At 31.2% G+C, this 16,547-nt stretch overlaps 1 protein-coding gene across 1 annotated transcript in view; it reads right to left on the reverse strand.

Moving 5' to 3' along the window:
• The window catches only part of LOC114334778 (uncharacterized), a 43,159-nt gene extending 30,516 nt beyond the window's left edge, over positions 1-12,643 (reverse strand). The window contains exons 1-2 of the mRNA XM_028284873.2: positions 12,494-12,643; positions 4,426-7,920 (exon numbers count right to left, since the gene is read on the reverse strand). Of these exons, the coding sequence (XP_028140674.2) occupies positions 4,426-7,920; positions 12,494-12,517 (3,519 nt within the window). The 5' untranslated portion in view covers positions 12,518-12,643. The remainder of the gene's footprint in view (positions 1-4,425; positions 7,921-12,493) is intronic.
• Positions 12,644-16,547: the final 3,904 nt, after the last annotated feature.

Consider the following 16,547-nt stretch of genomic DNA (forward strand, 5'->3'; position numbering starts at 1 on the left):
CTAGATGAATTTGGTTAAATTGCCTTAAAATTATCTGAGGAATTTCCTGTCTTCGTTTGTCGGTAGAGTTTCAGGACACCCTGTATAGGGAAAAAAATCCTATATATATCCCTAATTGTTTATCCCTATATAAACAATGGCCAGGAGAAAAAAGCGTTAATTTGAGTACGAAAAATATATGGAGGAGCTTTTAACAGATGAAGCTAAATTTAAAATAAATTTGTTCATCTATACTTTAAACATTGCCATTAATTCTTTGATTGGTCGATTTTCGCTTCTAGAAACTCATAATAAAAATTTTAAATTTTTATATGATATTTTTAAATTGAGGGAAATAAATGCTAAAACACTAGAAAAATATTGTATGAATCTTGATTCAATACTTTCACTAGAAAAAGAAACAAAATCTGATGATATAATAATCTTCTAACCGAATTACGTGATATATTTCAAATGATACCATACTACATGAAACCTTTATATAGGTTTTGCACTATTTGTGCCCAAATGACCAAATGTGGTTGTAAACTAAGAATTTTATTAACACTCCCTGTCTCGGTAGCTAGTGTGGAAAGAAATTTTTCAAAATTAAAAACTATGTACGAAGCTCCATAACACAAACAAAACTAAAAAATTTAGCATTTATTTCAATAGAGTTCTCACTAGTTGCTACACCTGTCTCTCCCAACTAGACTACACCAATCTGATTGACGAGTTTGCCAAAATTAAAGTCAGAAGGGTAACATTATAATTTTTCTAAATGTTACTTAAGAGCCTAGGCGCAAAATTTGCTTGCAATGCTTTTTAAATGCATTCACTTTTTTTTTCGAATCCTAAAAAAACTAACAAATATTTTTGAAAAATTTAAACGCAGATTGAAAGATTACGTTAATACCGAGGGCCGAAAGTCCCTTAGAATAAACACAAGGTTTTTTTTAATAAGATATTTGTAATTAAAATTACACTCAATTTTCTCTTTTTTTTACCCTGTAACTTATTCAAATAAACATTATAGAGATTTTCAGGGACGTCCGGCCCTCTGTAATAATGTAATCTTTTAGGCTGGATTTAAATTTTTCAAAAATATTAATTATTTTTTCAGGATTCGAAAAAAAATGAATGCATTTAAAAAGCATTGCAAGCAAATTTTGCGCCTACCCACTTAATGTAGTGTTAATACATATTTCATTTAATTTAAAGTACTTTTGTTTTTAAAATACAAGTTTTCGTTCATTTTGCGTAATATCTTTTAATAAAAATAAAAGTTAGTAGGTAAGTTTCAATAGTATTTAAGGGGCGGCATTTCGAAGACTTGCAACATATTGAAAAGATGTACCACACGGCTCTGCGGCTAATTTATACTTCTTCCTCATCTAAAAAGTGCACAACGTCCCTAAAGAACTTTTCACTTCAAAAATTTATTTCGTCGAACCAATGACGGTCGCTAATCTATACTTTTTCCCCATCTAAAAAGTGCACAACGTCCCTAAAGAAGTTTTCACTTCAAAAATTTATTTCGCCGAAGCGATGACGGTCGCTAATTCAATACTTTTCCCCATCTAAAAAGTGCACAACGTCCCTAAAGAAGTTTTCACTTCAATAATATTAGTATTATTATACGTACATTATAATAATATACGTACAAAATTTATTTCATCGAAGAGAAGACGGTCGCGATGACGGTTGTGAAATCAATATTTTTCCGCATCCCAAAATAGATTTTATATTTATTTTAAGTTTAAATACTTTTATACAATTTATGTAAACATACTCATAATATAGATACGTAAAAAATTTATTTCGCCGAACAGATGACGGTCGCGATGACGGTCTCGAAATAAATCCTTTTTCCCCATCCTAAAATAGGTTTTAAATTTATTTTAAATTTACATACATGTTATACACATACACATAATATATTATAGCATAAGCGATGACGGTCGCAATGACGGTCGCGATGACGTTCGCGATAACGGTCGCAATGACGGTCACCAATTCAATGTTTTTTCCCTATCCAAAAATCGCACAACTTCCCCTAAAGATGACGGTCGCGATGACGGTCGCGAATTCAATGCTTTTTCCCTATCCAAAAATCGCACAACGTCCCTAAAGAAGTTTTCACTTAAAAAATGTCTGTGCTTTTTTGATAGATACATAAAGATGTTGGTAGGGACCGGTCCTGCATCGATAACTATAATGTTGTATTCAATGTGGGATACGAATATTTATAGTATTAACAAAGTTTAATATAAGTTATAAATTGTGAATATCAGTGATATATTGAAATAAACTGTAAGTGTACAAACTCTTTACATAATATCCAGTTAAATTAATATAAAAGTCAGCAAATTGCAATTATTTGTTATTGTTGTCAATAAACAAATCCAGTTTTACCAGCAAAATAACCGGTTTTAGTAAAGACCGATATACCTGTTTTAGCAGGTGTACAGGGTCGGACTTACTTTTCACTTAACGTTTATCGAAATGAATTCAAACATGGAATCACACAGCAGTTCTACAATACAAGACCATCAAAGTCAAATAAAAGCATCACAGTCATTCTCTTTGGCAGCGTCGAGAGTGCAATTTCCTTTAAAGTCCCAAGCAATTATCTTTGGTGCCTTAGAAATACCAAACTTCAAGACTACCTTCTCCCACTTGGAAATATAATTCAATCGAAAAATATAATCTTCTCTTCTAGATTATCTAATAATCTCATATGTATGTATTTATCCAATAAACAAATAGTGGATGCTTTTATAAATAATCATGGTCAAATATAAATACAAGGTGAAATTGTCAGAGCAAGAAGGTTAGTTACACCAGCGGAACGACTAGTGCTCTCCGGCGTATGTCCTTCAATATCGCACGACTTTGCACGACTTGAATCAATGAGTTACAAAAAATAGGCATAGTTCCTGTCTCCCCCATTACATTCCTCAAAATTAGTGCTCCTATGCCTGAGTACAATCACATCCTTAGTTTCCGAAGACAAATCTATATCAGTCCTCACAGTCTAACACTACCAGAGTCATTTACTCTTGTTTTTGACAACACGATATATAGAATATTCATTTCTCAAGACAGTTTAGTTTGCTTTAGATGCAAGAAGCCAGGTCACATTGCATCACAGTGCTCCGAACCACTAGCTCAACTAAACCCCAACCAAAACAATGAAGCATCGGTATTAAGCGCAACAAATATATCTTCGCAAGCACCCAATGATACAAACCCTTCTCAGTATGAACAAATCTCTATTTCTAATGTCCCGGAGGTACCGAACAACGTAGATGCATCAAATAAGGACAGTGACATAATTAATCAACCAAAACGTAAATTTGATGAAATTATTTCACCTGAAGCAGATCTATCTTCAAAAAAACGTAACATTTTTCCACCACCTAAAGTCAAACAAAAACTTAAAAAGCTAAAATTAGTTCAGCAAGCACTTCTGAATGCTCATTTTCTCTCTTACTTGGCCCTGTCAAGAACTTCATAGAAAATCACCCTCTACCTTTCCCTCTAAACTTTGATCAACGTAACATGCTCCTAACGAATATCACGGGATCAACAGATCCTATAGCCACGATTCAAGAATATACCACACACCTACCAGCCTTAACCGATATGCTCAGTGAAGTTTACCCCCATTTAAAGGAAAGATCTATAAAACGCAAATTCACGTCCTTAAGAAAAAACATTTATAAACACCTTGGTAGTGAGGTATCGGACTGGGAAAGTGACACATCTTAATTAAGTCAACATTAAGATTCAAGTTTCTACTTCAAAAGAATATTGATGGACTTTTTCATCGCCTTGGTATGCTCCTACATCTTTCTCTGAATTCCGGCATCTATACTGCAGAGCTCTTTGGTTTGTTTAAAGCCATCAAATATGTATATATTAAAAACCTCCCTTATTGTCCAGTTATTTCCGATTCTCTTAGCACAGTCAAAGCTATGCAAAATATATACCATAAACACCCCATTGAGAAAAGAATCACGGCCGAACTAATGAAAGCTCAAGAAAGTTTCAGAAGAATCCACTTCCTGTGGATACCATCCCACATACATAGGCATAGAAGGAAATATGAACAAGCAGATACTAATGGTGCATCAGAAAGAGAGTGTCGGAGTGTCGCTAGCGATCTAAAAGTTCATTTTAAAAATAAAGTGTTAGTGCGTGGAATCCAATTATTGCTCCAGAGGTTTAATTGTGTACAAATTGTAATTCATTTTTACCAATTTTTGATTTAATATTGTTACAAATGTTACAGAAATGTCGCTAATAGCCTTAGGGTGGATACGACTTTGTCTTTTTTAAATAAAAAATAAATAAATAAAGATGTTGACTACCAGCAACTCAGAAATGTTATCACAAAAATAAATCAAACATTGTAATTTGATACATGTAGTATTTACTTACCATTATTACATCATTCTTAAGATTGTCTATGGTCAGAAGCTTTTTAATTATCCTACTGAATCCATTTATTGCAGAATAATATAACATGAAATACTTTTCGTCGCCTAGATTGGAAAAATCAACTGTGGTATATACGATATTGTAACCTAGCACTTTTTCGATATTTATTAAAGTTCCTGCCAAAATTGCATATTCCACTGCGGATTTTCCAAGAAGATCATCACATTCATTGAACAACAATTTGTAAATAGTAGATATGTTAGAAGAATTAACGTTGTTGATGTCAAAATACAGGACAAATTTTACAGGCTCTTCATCACTGAAGTATGTTGTTGTATTATGAAACTGGTTAAGGCCAACATATAGGTTTATATCGTAGCTTTTATTAGAAACTCCAAGTAAATTGTTAGCAGAAAGATTTATATCTGGCTCATCTTGATTAAGCTTGGTTGGTTCTGATTGGGATACCTTTAAAAGCAGTTCATTACTTCGGCGAATAATAGTAGTTTGTTCTGGATTTTCAATTTGAGTGTGAATATCAAATGTCTTCCCGTAGCTCATGGTATAATGTATCTGATTTCGTCCAATATTATCGGACAAATACGTGCAACAACCAATGGTAGGTAACTGAATATTTTTAGTATGGTTTAAATTTTTTATTAACATCGTATCAAGGAACCATCTTGCCGTTACCAATTGCTCTGTATATAAATTTTTATAAATGATTTTAACATCAAACCGCGTATTCTGATTAAAATGCTCGCTTAGCCACTTTGCAGCTAGAAACTCAGCGTAAGTTTTGTGGCTGAATACTGGAAGGGACCCTTCGTAAGACTCTGTAAGTAAATTCCTCATGTTTTCTTTGTCTAACATTTTAACATACACTATAAATTCTCTCCACTCAATTGCTTTTTTCACTATACGTTCTGTAAAAATATTTGCTAATGCTAATTTGCAAACAGTATCATACACGAATTGAGGCTCTAGATTAGTTAATTTCTTTAAAACGGTATTGATATATTGTTCATACAAATCAATTGTAGATTTTACTTGAGCGTCTTTGTTATCTTCAAAGATTTTGGCAAGCATCATAGTTTGTTGGCATAATCCAATATTTGACGTTTCAAATAGACTAACATTGCTTTTAATATCATCTAACCTTTTGGAGGCATCTTTAATTTTATACTCCCTAAAAAAATTCACAAAAAAGCTATCTTGGTCTTTAGCCGTGAACTCAGTTAACTCAAATGAAATTACTCCAAAAATATTTTCGTACCTTTTTTTATGATGCGATCTTGCAACAATCGATAATCGTAATCCAAGGTATATCGCCGTTTTAAAAATATCCAAAACAGATGTTTCTTGTATTTCCTCCAAATCGTCAAGAAGTAAAACTAATTGATTATTCTTAATGTGCCAATCCAAAATATATTCAGACATTTTGTGAATGCCTGTGGGTATATTTTCTACAAAATTTTTCTTTAAAAACGCAACAAAATCTTCAAAAGTTTTTAAAAGTTTTATTTGTTTTGCCCATTTACTAAGTTCTATATAGATAACATATTCTTCTGGTGGAAAGTTTTGTAAAAGGTACCTAAGAAGCATAGTTTTTCCCGTGCCAGCATTATTACAAATAATATTGATGGGAGTTTGTCTGCAAAAGTCCATAAAAGTGTTGTCAGTAATTTGATCAGTCTCTATATATTTTTCAAAATGTTCTACATTGATTGTTGAATTTAATAGGGTGAAGTATCTTACATAATGTTTGGTAAACTCGTATTGCAAAATACAAAACTTTCTATTCATGGACGGTTCAATTTTTTTAAATAAGTTAAAACTGTAAGGTGATGTATGCGTTATCCAAAAGGTGTCAACGTTTGATCGGAAAGTCGTGGTATATACCATTAAACCATCGTCTTCTCTTTTCAACTCCAAAAGAATACTTGTTTTATTAATATCTAAATTTTGATCATATAACTCTAAACGATTGTTTATTTTGTCTAATTCCAAATTTTTAGGACAATTGAAAATAATACAGCATGGAATACTTAAGCCAAGTAATATGCTTTCATTTAGTGTACATCTTGTTAAGGTTCTATTAATATATATTTCTTTTTTGTCAAAGTTTTCGTTGTTCATGTTTAAGGTTTTGTTGTAATACTGTACAAACTGATCTGTAGAAATACATTCTCCAATTCCACTAGTCGCAACCAAACTACTTATGGGCAACTTACTCTTTTTTCTAAGCGATATAAAAATTTTGTTAATATTCTGTTCAAATAACTCTTTTGGCATATCACCCATAGATTTAAAAACATTGAAGTTTTCCGGAAAACATATTTCCGTAGATTTATCTGTATTATAAATTATAGTGTATATATTTAATTGAGTTAGTAACTGAAGCATGTGGGTTTTAAGTTGACCACTTTCAGTTTTTGTATAAAAAGGTGCTAGTCTAGTTGCTACCATAAAGAGATACAATGTTTTTACATTTAAGTTTTTACAATTTTGCAGCAATTGGTGTTTTTCGTTAATACGTTCTTGTACTTCATCTGATAAAGGTTTTTCCCAATAGTCAAATAGTTTATTATCATCCATATTTAATGTAAAATACTCTTTTAGTTGATGCATAATTTGTGACCAAATAATACGTTCAGACTCTAATTCAAATATAACAGAAAAGGAAAAGTTGCTAAAAGTTTCCAAAATTTTTGGTTTTGCAAATACTATATCTGAAGGTGGAGTAAACGCTCCAAATTCATCGAATGATTTTAATAATAGTACCTTTATATCTAGCATATAAATTTTTGGTACAAAATTACCAGAGGAAGAATAACTGTAAAAGTTATGAATATAGGCATCTCCTATCGTAGACTCCTTTCTTCCACTCAATATTTCTTGAATTTGTTCTTTTATACAACCTACTTCTACTTGATATGGATACAAGTAAAAGCTGCTTAAGAATTGTTCATCAAATTCACCAGTTTTATCAATCAATTTAAAGACAGAAAATAATTCAGAATTTACACTTGTTATAAAATCTCTAAAATCTTCAATATTTCGCTTCTCAAACTCTAGCTTTTCTATTTTTTGAGCTAGTTCAAGTTGATAATTATTCAGATGAATAAAAAATATTCTACTGTTTTCGGTATAGTCGATAAGAGATTTAATTTTTTCACTTGTCGTAATGTTCAAATAATCCTTCTCAAATTTTTTCAGCAGCGTTCCACATTCTTTATCTTTGGAAAGAAAGCTCTCGGCAACTATAGGACGATCGGGCTTTTCTATTGTTTTAACTTGTATTAAAAATAGCTCTTTTTTACCATCTTGGTATGTTATATTTATTATAATATCATCGTATACGCCCAAAATCGCTAAATTTGAAGCAATCCAGAAGTTCTTGATACCAGAATGCAACAGACATTTCAATGTAATTAGTGCAAACACATGTCGTTCGTAATGCTTTCCCAAATCTGCTCCTGGTGTCTTCTCCAGCTATAACCAAAATTTATAATTAAATATTACGTCTAAACATTTTTAAGGGATTTTATAGTTTGGCAAAAGTCGTGCGCAATATTAATAGCAGGATGAAAACTGAGCAGCTAAACTTTTGGAGAAGAGCAGCAGGCAAACTTAAAAGAATCAAAACGACAAGAGGTGTATGTTTTCAAAAAACTGATTGTGTGTAAAACATTTACTAAAAATCAGCTAAGTACTTTCAGCATATCAAAATTCCATCCATTATCAGATCACATTTATGTGAGTAATTTTAAATGTAATGTGTTGGTCAACAATTGGGTTTCAAAGGAATAGTGATGCGCACTATAAGATGCTGTTTCTAGTTAGCACATCTAGCCTCTCCTACTCCATTCCTATCCTCACCTCCACGAAGTGTGGTCTTGACCAAACGGGTGGACACCTGAAACCTTAGCAACCTTGTTGGAGATTGTTTGGGGTTGGGCAACTCCGAAAAGGGGGTTTTGCTACGGACCAGCGATCCATACATGTAAAACAATAATGCTGCGAAAGGAATATTATTGCCTCGAAATAGGACAGAATATAAAAACAAACGACGAAAGCTACGGACAAAGAATATATTCTATAAGGAACATTATATTTTTATTTTAAGCTAAAAAATACGCTTCTGATGTTTCTATGCCTTCTGCTAGATTTTATGAAAAGTAACAGCAATATTAATTTAAAGTAGTTTTGATACTTTATCAAAATAGGAAAATTGATATACATATCTTTATGAATATCAAACTGGCGGTATATAAATAAATGAATAAATAAAATACCAAAACAATAGTACGGAGTAGTTAAAAAAAATTAAAATTAATTGTGAAAACCTGCTTATCAAATAATAAAACAATTTATCGTCATCTGCATATTATATTATCGATAACAGACAAGACAACAATTTATTATTAGTAGATATCATATTGAAACTAATTGGTACCATGCAAAAAACAAAATAATAATGAAAAACCTAAAAATAACGAGCAAAGTTAACTCCCATTACAATATATTTAGTTTAAAAAATCCTTAGACACATAAACCAGAATTTAAAATTCTAAGAACAAAATCTAAGGACGAAAAAATAGGCGTAATAAAAACAAAAGAGAGAAAGGGACATACAGACAAAATCAGATAAACGGTCAAGGATGAAAAATATAAAGATATCACTACTAAGATAGGATACACTATGAAAAAGATTGCAAATAGGACAATAATAATGAAAAATGGTCCAATCAGGAATAACTCCCTTAAAAATGAGCCAAGAAAACTGGAAGGAAATGAACAAGAAGAATCAAATACAACGATACACAAGGAGAGGAATAGATACAAGACATTGGAATTACACCATATAAAAAGAAATAAGAATGAAAAGAGTAAAACCAATGACAGGATAAAGAACGAGGGGAAATAAGAGATTAAATAGAAAACATGGAACGTCAGAAGTAGTAGGGGAAAAAAGGTAGAAAAAGGTAAATATTTGGAAAAATTTACAATGAGATAAAAGCAAATTGCTTAAAGAAAATACATAAAGGATACTGGCTATTTTGACACAAAGATAAAAGGAAAATGATTAAAGAAAATGCATAAAGGATACTGGCTGTTTTGATCGGGAGTAGACAAAAACAATAGTACCAAATAAGAAGTAAAACTCATAATCGTACCAAATAGGTTAAAAGATATAGCAAAAATATATGTCAACGAGAGAATATTTACAGTATCCAAGAATCAAAATATAAAGAAAAGACTGACAATAAAGGAACCCTAACCTAACATAAACCTAGTCAAGGTATAAAAACGCAAAAAATTGGTAATTCATAATTTATCAAAATAAATCAGTTTTTAATTTCTGTATTAATATTAACATTAATATTAATAATTTAATTTAACATGTAACTCTGGCCCTTTTTGATTCGCCAACACTGGTCCATCATTTGCATATCTATTAGGTAAGAATAAATATAGTCCATATGTTTGTATTGTTATTACTATGCGAATATGGTGGATTATTTGAAAAACAATATATCTAAAACTACATTTCAACAGGAGGTGATATCAGTTTGAGTGATTTCAGTTTGATCACTATTAAGCTATTGATTATGTTCCAAATAAGAGAGCTAAAAGGAACTACAAGGTTAACGGGATTTTATTGTCTCATATGGTCAATAGACCTCTAAATTTGAAAAAACCGCGAAGTGCTACCATTTAACTGGGTGCATTTAACTTACTACTACCATTTAACTTGAGAAAGGGGTGAATTAGTCCCTAGGCACAGGGTGAATTAGGGTGAGTTCTATGCACTTTTGATACGAACACATCTACAGGAAAATTATTCCAGGTTAAATTTACTATCGAAATGTCACATTTTAAAGTCGAAAATATTTTTATTTACAAAAATATATCCAAAAGAAAAGCAAGAAAAAAACACAAAAGAAAGCAATTTTGTTTTTGGCCCCATAACTTTTTTCCATCGAGATAAAGGTATAGGCATTGCTTCAGCGAAAAATAACTTTCATCCTTTCAATTTAAAATGAACCGCAATTTGAGAAAAATTTTAAATTTTATTTGTTTTTTTTTTCAATTAGAAGAATATAATCGCATATTATAACATAATTTTTAATTCCAAATAACTTTTCTTAACAACACTTCTCGATATTGTGAAATATAAAGGTACTTTACTCTTTAGCGAAATTTATATTTTTATACCTCGTACACTATTGACAAAATTTTAAAGTAAAGAAAATAAGCTTTTTTTTATTGTACAATGTATATACCTAAATATACAATAAAAAAGTTATAATGAGAAATTTAAATATCAAAAATCATTAATGCCTGGTTGCACCAACAAACCTTAAGCTCCAGCTTAGCACAGCTCAATTTCGAAATCGATAATTTTCTATTATTATTAAAGCACGTGTTAACTGAGACGAAAATTAAGATGCAATCCACGTGGCAATACATTGTAGCAAGCTGAAAATTGTTCTAAGAATCAATGGTCCAACGCGTATGTTGAGTAAGCTGAGCTTAAGGCACGTCTTAAGCTTAAGATCTGTTGGTGCAACCAGGTATTAAAGTATAAAACTTTGAACAACCATAATATCTTACTTAAAATAAAGCCTTCTACAGTAGACCATTTTAAAAGTAATTGACTTTTCTTCCTATTAAATGTGACATTTCATATCCCTAAAGCTACGTATAAAAAAGTTATAGAAAAATGTTTGAGAAGTAACAAGGAAAATGGGCCAAAATCGCTGTATAGAGACTTCTACTAAACGTCATTTTAAAAAGAAAAGATGAAAGCTTTTTTCTTTGAAGCAATTCCCAAACCTATATCCCCGTAAAAAAAGTTATGGGGCAAAAAACAAAATTGCTATCTTTGGTGTTTTTTTCTTGCTTTTCGTTTGAATATATTTTTGTAAAAAAACTATTTTTAACTTTACTATTTTAACTTTTAACTGTTTTTAACTAGAACAATTTTCCTGTAGACTTGTTTGTACCAAAAGTGCATAGAACTCACCTTAATTCGCCTTGTGCTTAGGGACTAATTCACCCCTTTCTCAAAAACGCACCCCTTTAAATGATAGCACTCCACGGGTTTCTCATATTTAGAGCTCCATTGACTATATGAAACAATAAAACCCCGTTAACGTTGTAGTTCCTTTCAAAAATACACAATCAATAGCCTAAATTTATCTTCTGTACGCAGATTAGTGAATATATGCGTTTGCAATGAGGTGCCGGTTTCAAACAAATAAAGTATAATACAGATAATATTCTGCTATATTTCTAATAATAATTAGATACATACTATTTTTAAATATTTCACATTTTATCCTGATCCCAATAAATTAAAATGAACATCAAGAAGACAAAATGTATGACAATATCTAAAACGCCAAGAAATAACGAGAATCAAACGGAACCCTTGTCGAACGAGTAGACCAATATGCATATCTTAGAACAATGATCAACTCCACAAATGATTACTTCCAGGAGATTAAAATTAGAATAGGAAAGGCTAGAGCAAATTTTAACAAAATGACGAAAGTGCTCTGCACAAGAGATCTGAAGTTAGAGCTAAGAGTAAAGTTGGGTAGGTGCTACGTTTTCTCGACTTTGTTTTACGGAACGGAAGCCTGGACCTTGAATGCGGCATCAATGAAAAAACTGGAATCATTCGAGATGTGGGTATATAGAAAAATTCTAAAAATATCATGGACAGAACACGTCACAAACAAAGAGGTTCTGAGAAAGATGAATAAAGAAGTGGAAGTCTTAGATACAATCAAAACCAGAGAATTTTAATACCTTGGACATGTTAACGTGGAGAGACATACAACTTGCTCCAACTCATTATACAGGGAAATGTTCAAGAAAACAGAAGCATAGGGAGACGCAGAATATCGTGGCTGCGCAACCTGAGACAATGGTACCGATGTACATACATCAAATGAACTTTACAGAGCAGCTGTCTCCAAAGTTCGAATAGCTATGATGATTGCCGACCTCCGTCGTGGAAATGGCACTAAAATATAAAATATTTTATACATACCTTGGTTTTATCTTTGCTTGCCATATTGTATATTTATTTTAAAAATAAAACGAAAAGAATTGAAAAGAAAACATATGCACACTAAATATAAATTTGAATGTTTCATTAATTTTATATGCACGTTTGCTATAACTCATTGCAAATAATACTAAATATAAAACAAAAAGATAATACCTTACATACCACTGTTCGATCGTTGAAAATAACTGATAATTCTTATCATGTTCGATAAGAGTTGAGGGATCTACCGAATAGATTTGTAATAAACACTTAAGATTTAAAAAAATATTAAAATAGTTATTTTTTTACGGCCGTGCTAAAAGAGCCACTTTCACGCACGCATTTCGTTTCCGAAAGTTGCACTTTCCCGCACGGCGTGCGTGAAAGTAAATTTTCACGCACGGCGTGCGGGAAAGTAAAACACCTTGTAATATGACATTATAATGTATTATAATACATGCAATAATAGTTATTTATGCTATAAGTGTTAAAAGTACACGTTTAAGGCACGCATGTGAAAGTTTGCAGAATGAGCGAAGCGAGTTCTGCAATTCACATGAGTGCCTTAAAAATGTACTTTATAACACGCATATCATACAATATTTTTTTTCAAACGTAATTACAGGACAATATCTACAAAAACTTTTACTTGAACTTGACTGACATTCCATTTTTATATTTTTTTGACATTACATCAAAATTGCCTATACGGTCAATACGAACTGCAGTGCCTTAAAATTTTTAAAGCACTAGTGCCTTAAAGTAGCATTTTTAACGCTCGTATGGAGTGCTAAAAGTTGCATTTTTAACACGGTTGTAGAAAAACTAATTATAGATAGTATTTACTAATTTATTTCAAATTTATCTTATTGTGTTCATGTTTTAATGAAATTAGCGCGATAATTCGATGAAATAAAATTATTTTGACATATTTAAAACAGTAAACAATTAGATCAGTAAACAATTACAATCGTTTTGAATCGTCGTCCTGGAAACCAATATAGTCGTCGTGGTAACCGATTTTATTGAAAGTTTGGTTTTGACAACCTTGTCAAAGAATCAATTTGGGTATTTTCACTTCTAAATAAAAATTGATATAACTCTATTTTTGTGGCTTTTTTCCAAATATACGGCCCTAGAAAAAGTATTGTTACTAACTCTTCCTGCTTCCCCGCAAAGAATAGAGTCATATCAATTTTTATTTATAGTAGGTTCTTTAAAGGTAAACTTACCTACATTCTATAAAGGCAAAAAATTGCAAAACCCCGAAATTTTAAGGAACCGCTTGGATTGACATGAAATTTGGCATACGCATAGCTAACAAGTCAAAGAAAAAAAAGTGATATTGTGCCGATGTGTGCTTTTGCCCTAGGAGTGAGTTTTACCCCCTCTTGGGGGTGAAAAATATATGTTCGAAATAAGTCCGGAAATGGATAAAATGATTAATTCTTAGTAACTTTTGTTCTATAAAGTTTTTTCACCGAGTTAATATTTTTCGAGTTATTTGCGAGTGAATATGTTAATTATTTTTCTACAAAATAACCACGTTTTCAGACGGTTTTTCGCAAATAACTCAAAAAGTTAGTATTTGGTCGAAAAAAAATTCTTATCAAAAATATATCACGTAAAATAGTGAAAAACAAGGTGTACATATTAGGTCACTATACCTAGTAGAAGCAGAGTTATAGCTAATGAAAAATAAGTTCATATTCGTCAAATTCCAAATCGAATATTTTAACGTGCCATACCCAAAGAACGAAGCACTTTTTTGGGGAAAACTCATTTTTACTTTTTTAAAGTGTTTAAAAAATGCTTATTTTTGTTTTTAAAAAAAATTTTTAGCATCAACAGTAAACAAGTTACGCTCAAAATATAGTTGGTCCCTTTTTTTTGGTAAGAAATCGGGAAATTCACCCTCTAATTAGCATTTCAAATGAACTTAACTGTTACCACTTCACAAGTTTTTTACTCGCGTATATATTGATCATAAAATATGATCTGTAAGTTTCATCGGTACAGTCCTTATTTTTGAAAGTGAAAGAGCTGTAGTTAAAAGGGTCACGAGGAACGAGTCACTAATCACGAGTGTATGCAACTTTAGAAACACCGAATCTTAACCAATTTTTGTCTTACAGAAAAACAAAAAAATAAAAAAAATTCAGAAAAGTAAAGCCGACTTTTTTGTTGTTTAATATTTTTGGTATCTCTAAAAAATTTTAAGTTATTTAAAAAAACAGTTTTTTCAAAATTAAAATTTTTAAAAATTTTATTTTAAAACCAAAATTTTTCAAAAATAAGCACTATGAATCGATGAAACTTACAGACCATATAAACACAGCATACGTAAAGTAACTTGTGAAGCGGTAATGATTAATTTAATTTAAGTTGCTAATTGGGCGGTGATCTTCCGGTTTTTTTTTGCCAAAACAAAAGGGACCAACTTTATTTTGAGCGTAACTTGCTTACATTTGATGCTAGAATTTTTTTTTATAAAAACAGAAATAAAGCTTTTTTTAAATACTTTAAAAAAGTTGTAAAGTTATTTCCACAAGAATGCTTCGTTATTTGAATATTTCACATTGAATTATTCTATTTGGAATTTTTCGAATATGAACCTATTTTTCATTAGCTATAACTCTGCTTTTGTTAGGTATAGAGACCTAATATATACACCGTTTTTCACTTTTTTATTGGATATAGTTTTCCTAAAAATATTTTTTCGACAAAATGCTTACGTTTTGACTTATTTGTGAAAAACCGTCTAAAAACGTGATTATTTTGTTGTAAAATGAACATATTCACTTGCAAATAACTCGAAAAGTATTGATTTGGTGAAAAAACTCTATAGAACAAAAGTTGCTTACAATTAGTAATTAGTCAGTTTATCCATTTCGGGGTTTATCTTGGACATATATTTTTTCACCCCCGAGATGGGGTGAAAATCACCCCAAGGGCAAAAGCACACATCGGCACCATAACACTTTTTTCTTTGACATGTTAGCTATGCGTACGCCAAATTTCATGTCAATCCAAGCGGTTCTTTAAAATTTACAGCAAAAACGGTGAAAGAATGTTGTATTAGGAGTGAAAATACACAAATTAATTCTTTCACAAGGTTGTCAAAACCAAACATTCAATTTAATGGGTTACAACGACGACGATTTTGGTTTCCATGACGACGATTTAAAACCGTTGTAATTGTCTACTGATTTGACTTTTAAATATTATGTCGAAATAATTTTATTTCATCGAATTATTGCGTTAATTTCATTAAAACATGAACACAATAAGATACATTTGAAATAAATTAGTAAATAATATCTAAATATTAGTTTAATATGTATTATATTATATTATAATGCCATATTAGAAAGTATTGTACTTTCCCGCACGCCGTGCGGGAAAATTTACTTTCACGCACGCCGTGCAGAAATGTCCATCTTTCGAAAACGAAATGCGTGCTAGAAAGTGGCTGTTTAAGCACGGCCGTAGAAAAATAATATTGATACATTTTTTCTATTTTGACTGATCACCTCTAAGAGGTGATGAGCTAGACGCTAGCGCTAGACCATCACCTCTTCTACAGTCTTCTCCGGTACGGTATTGAAAAGCAGGCCAGACCACCGATTAGATGAACCGCCCAATTAGGACACGTGATTATCGAATAAATTTGCTATTTTTCTGTTTAAGTAACAAACACACAAACTAAAATAAACTATTAATATTGTTTTTAAAAAGTACAGTAATGATAATGATAGTTTCGACGTTATAAATATCAAATAATAAGTACCAGATAATCTATCTAGATTTGGTTGGAATTACTTATTAAATTTTTTTAATCATAAATTTAACTTGCCGATATACAAAAAGTAATGTCATGTCTATATTTATTAGATAACATTTCTGGAAATCATAGACGTCGATATAGTTCCTATATCAATTAACTTTACTGCAAATATTATATTTTTAACCTAGTCAAAACAGTCTCTTCAATATATGTACTACGTTGGTAAATATGTCCCGGGCCTAACCATGAGATGGCGGATCCAATAAA

This window comes from Diabrotica virgifera, chromosome 7 (genome assembly GCF_917563875.1).
Source record: "Diabrotica virgifera virgifera chromosome 7, PGI_DIABVI_V3a".
Taxonomy (NCBI): domain Eukaryota; kingdom Metazoa; phylum Arthropoda; class Insecta; order Coleoptera; family Chrysomelidae; genus Diabrotica; species Diabrotica virgifera.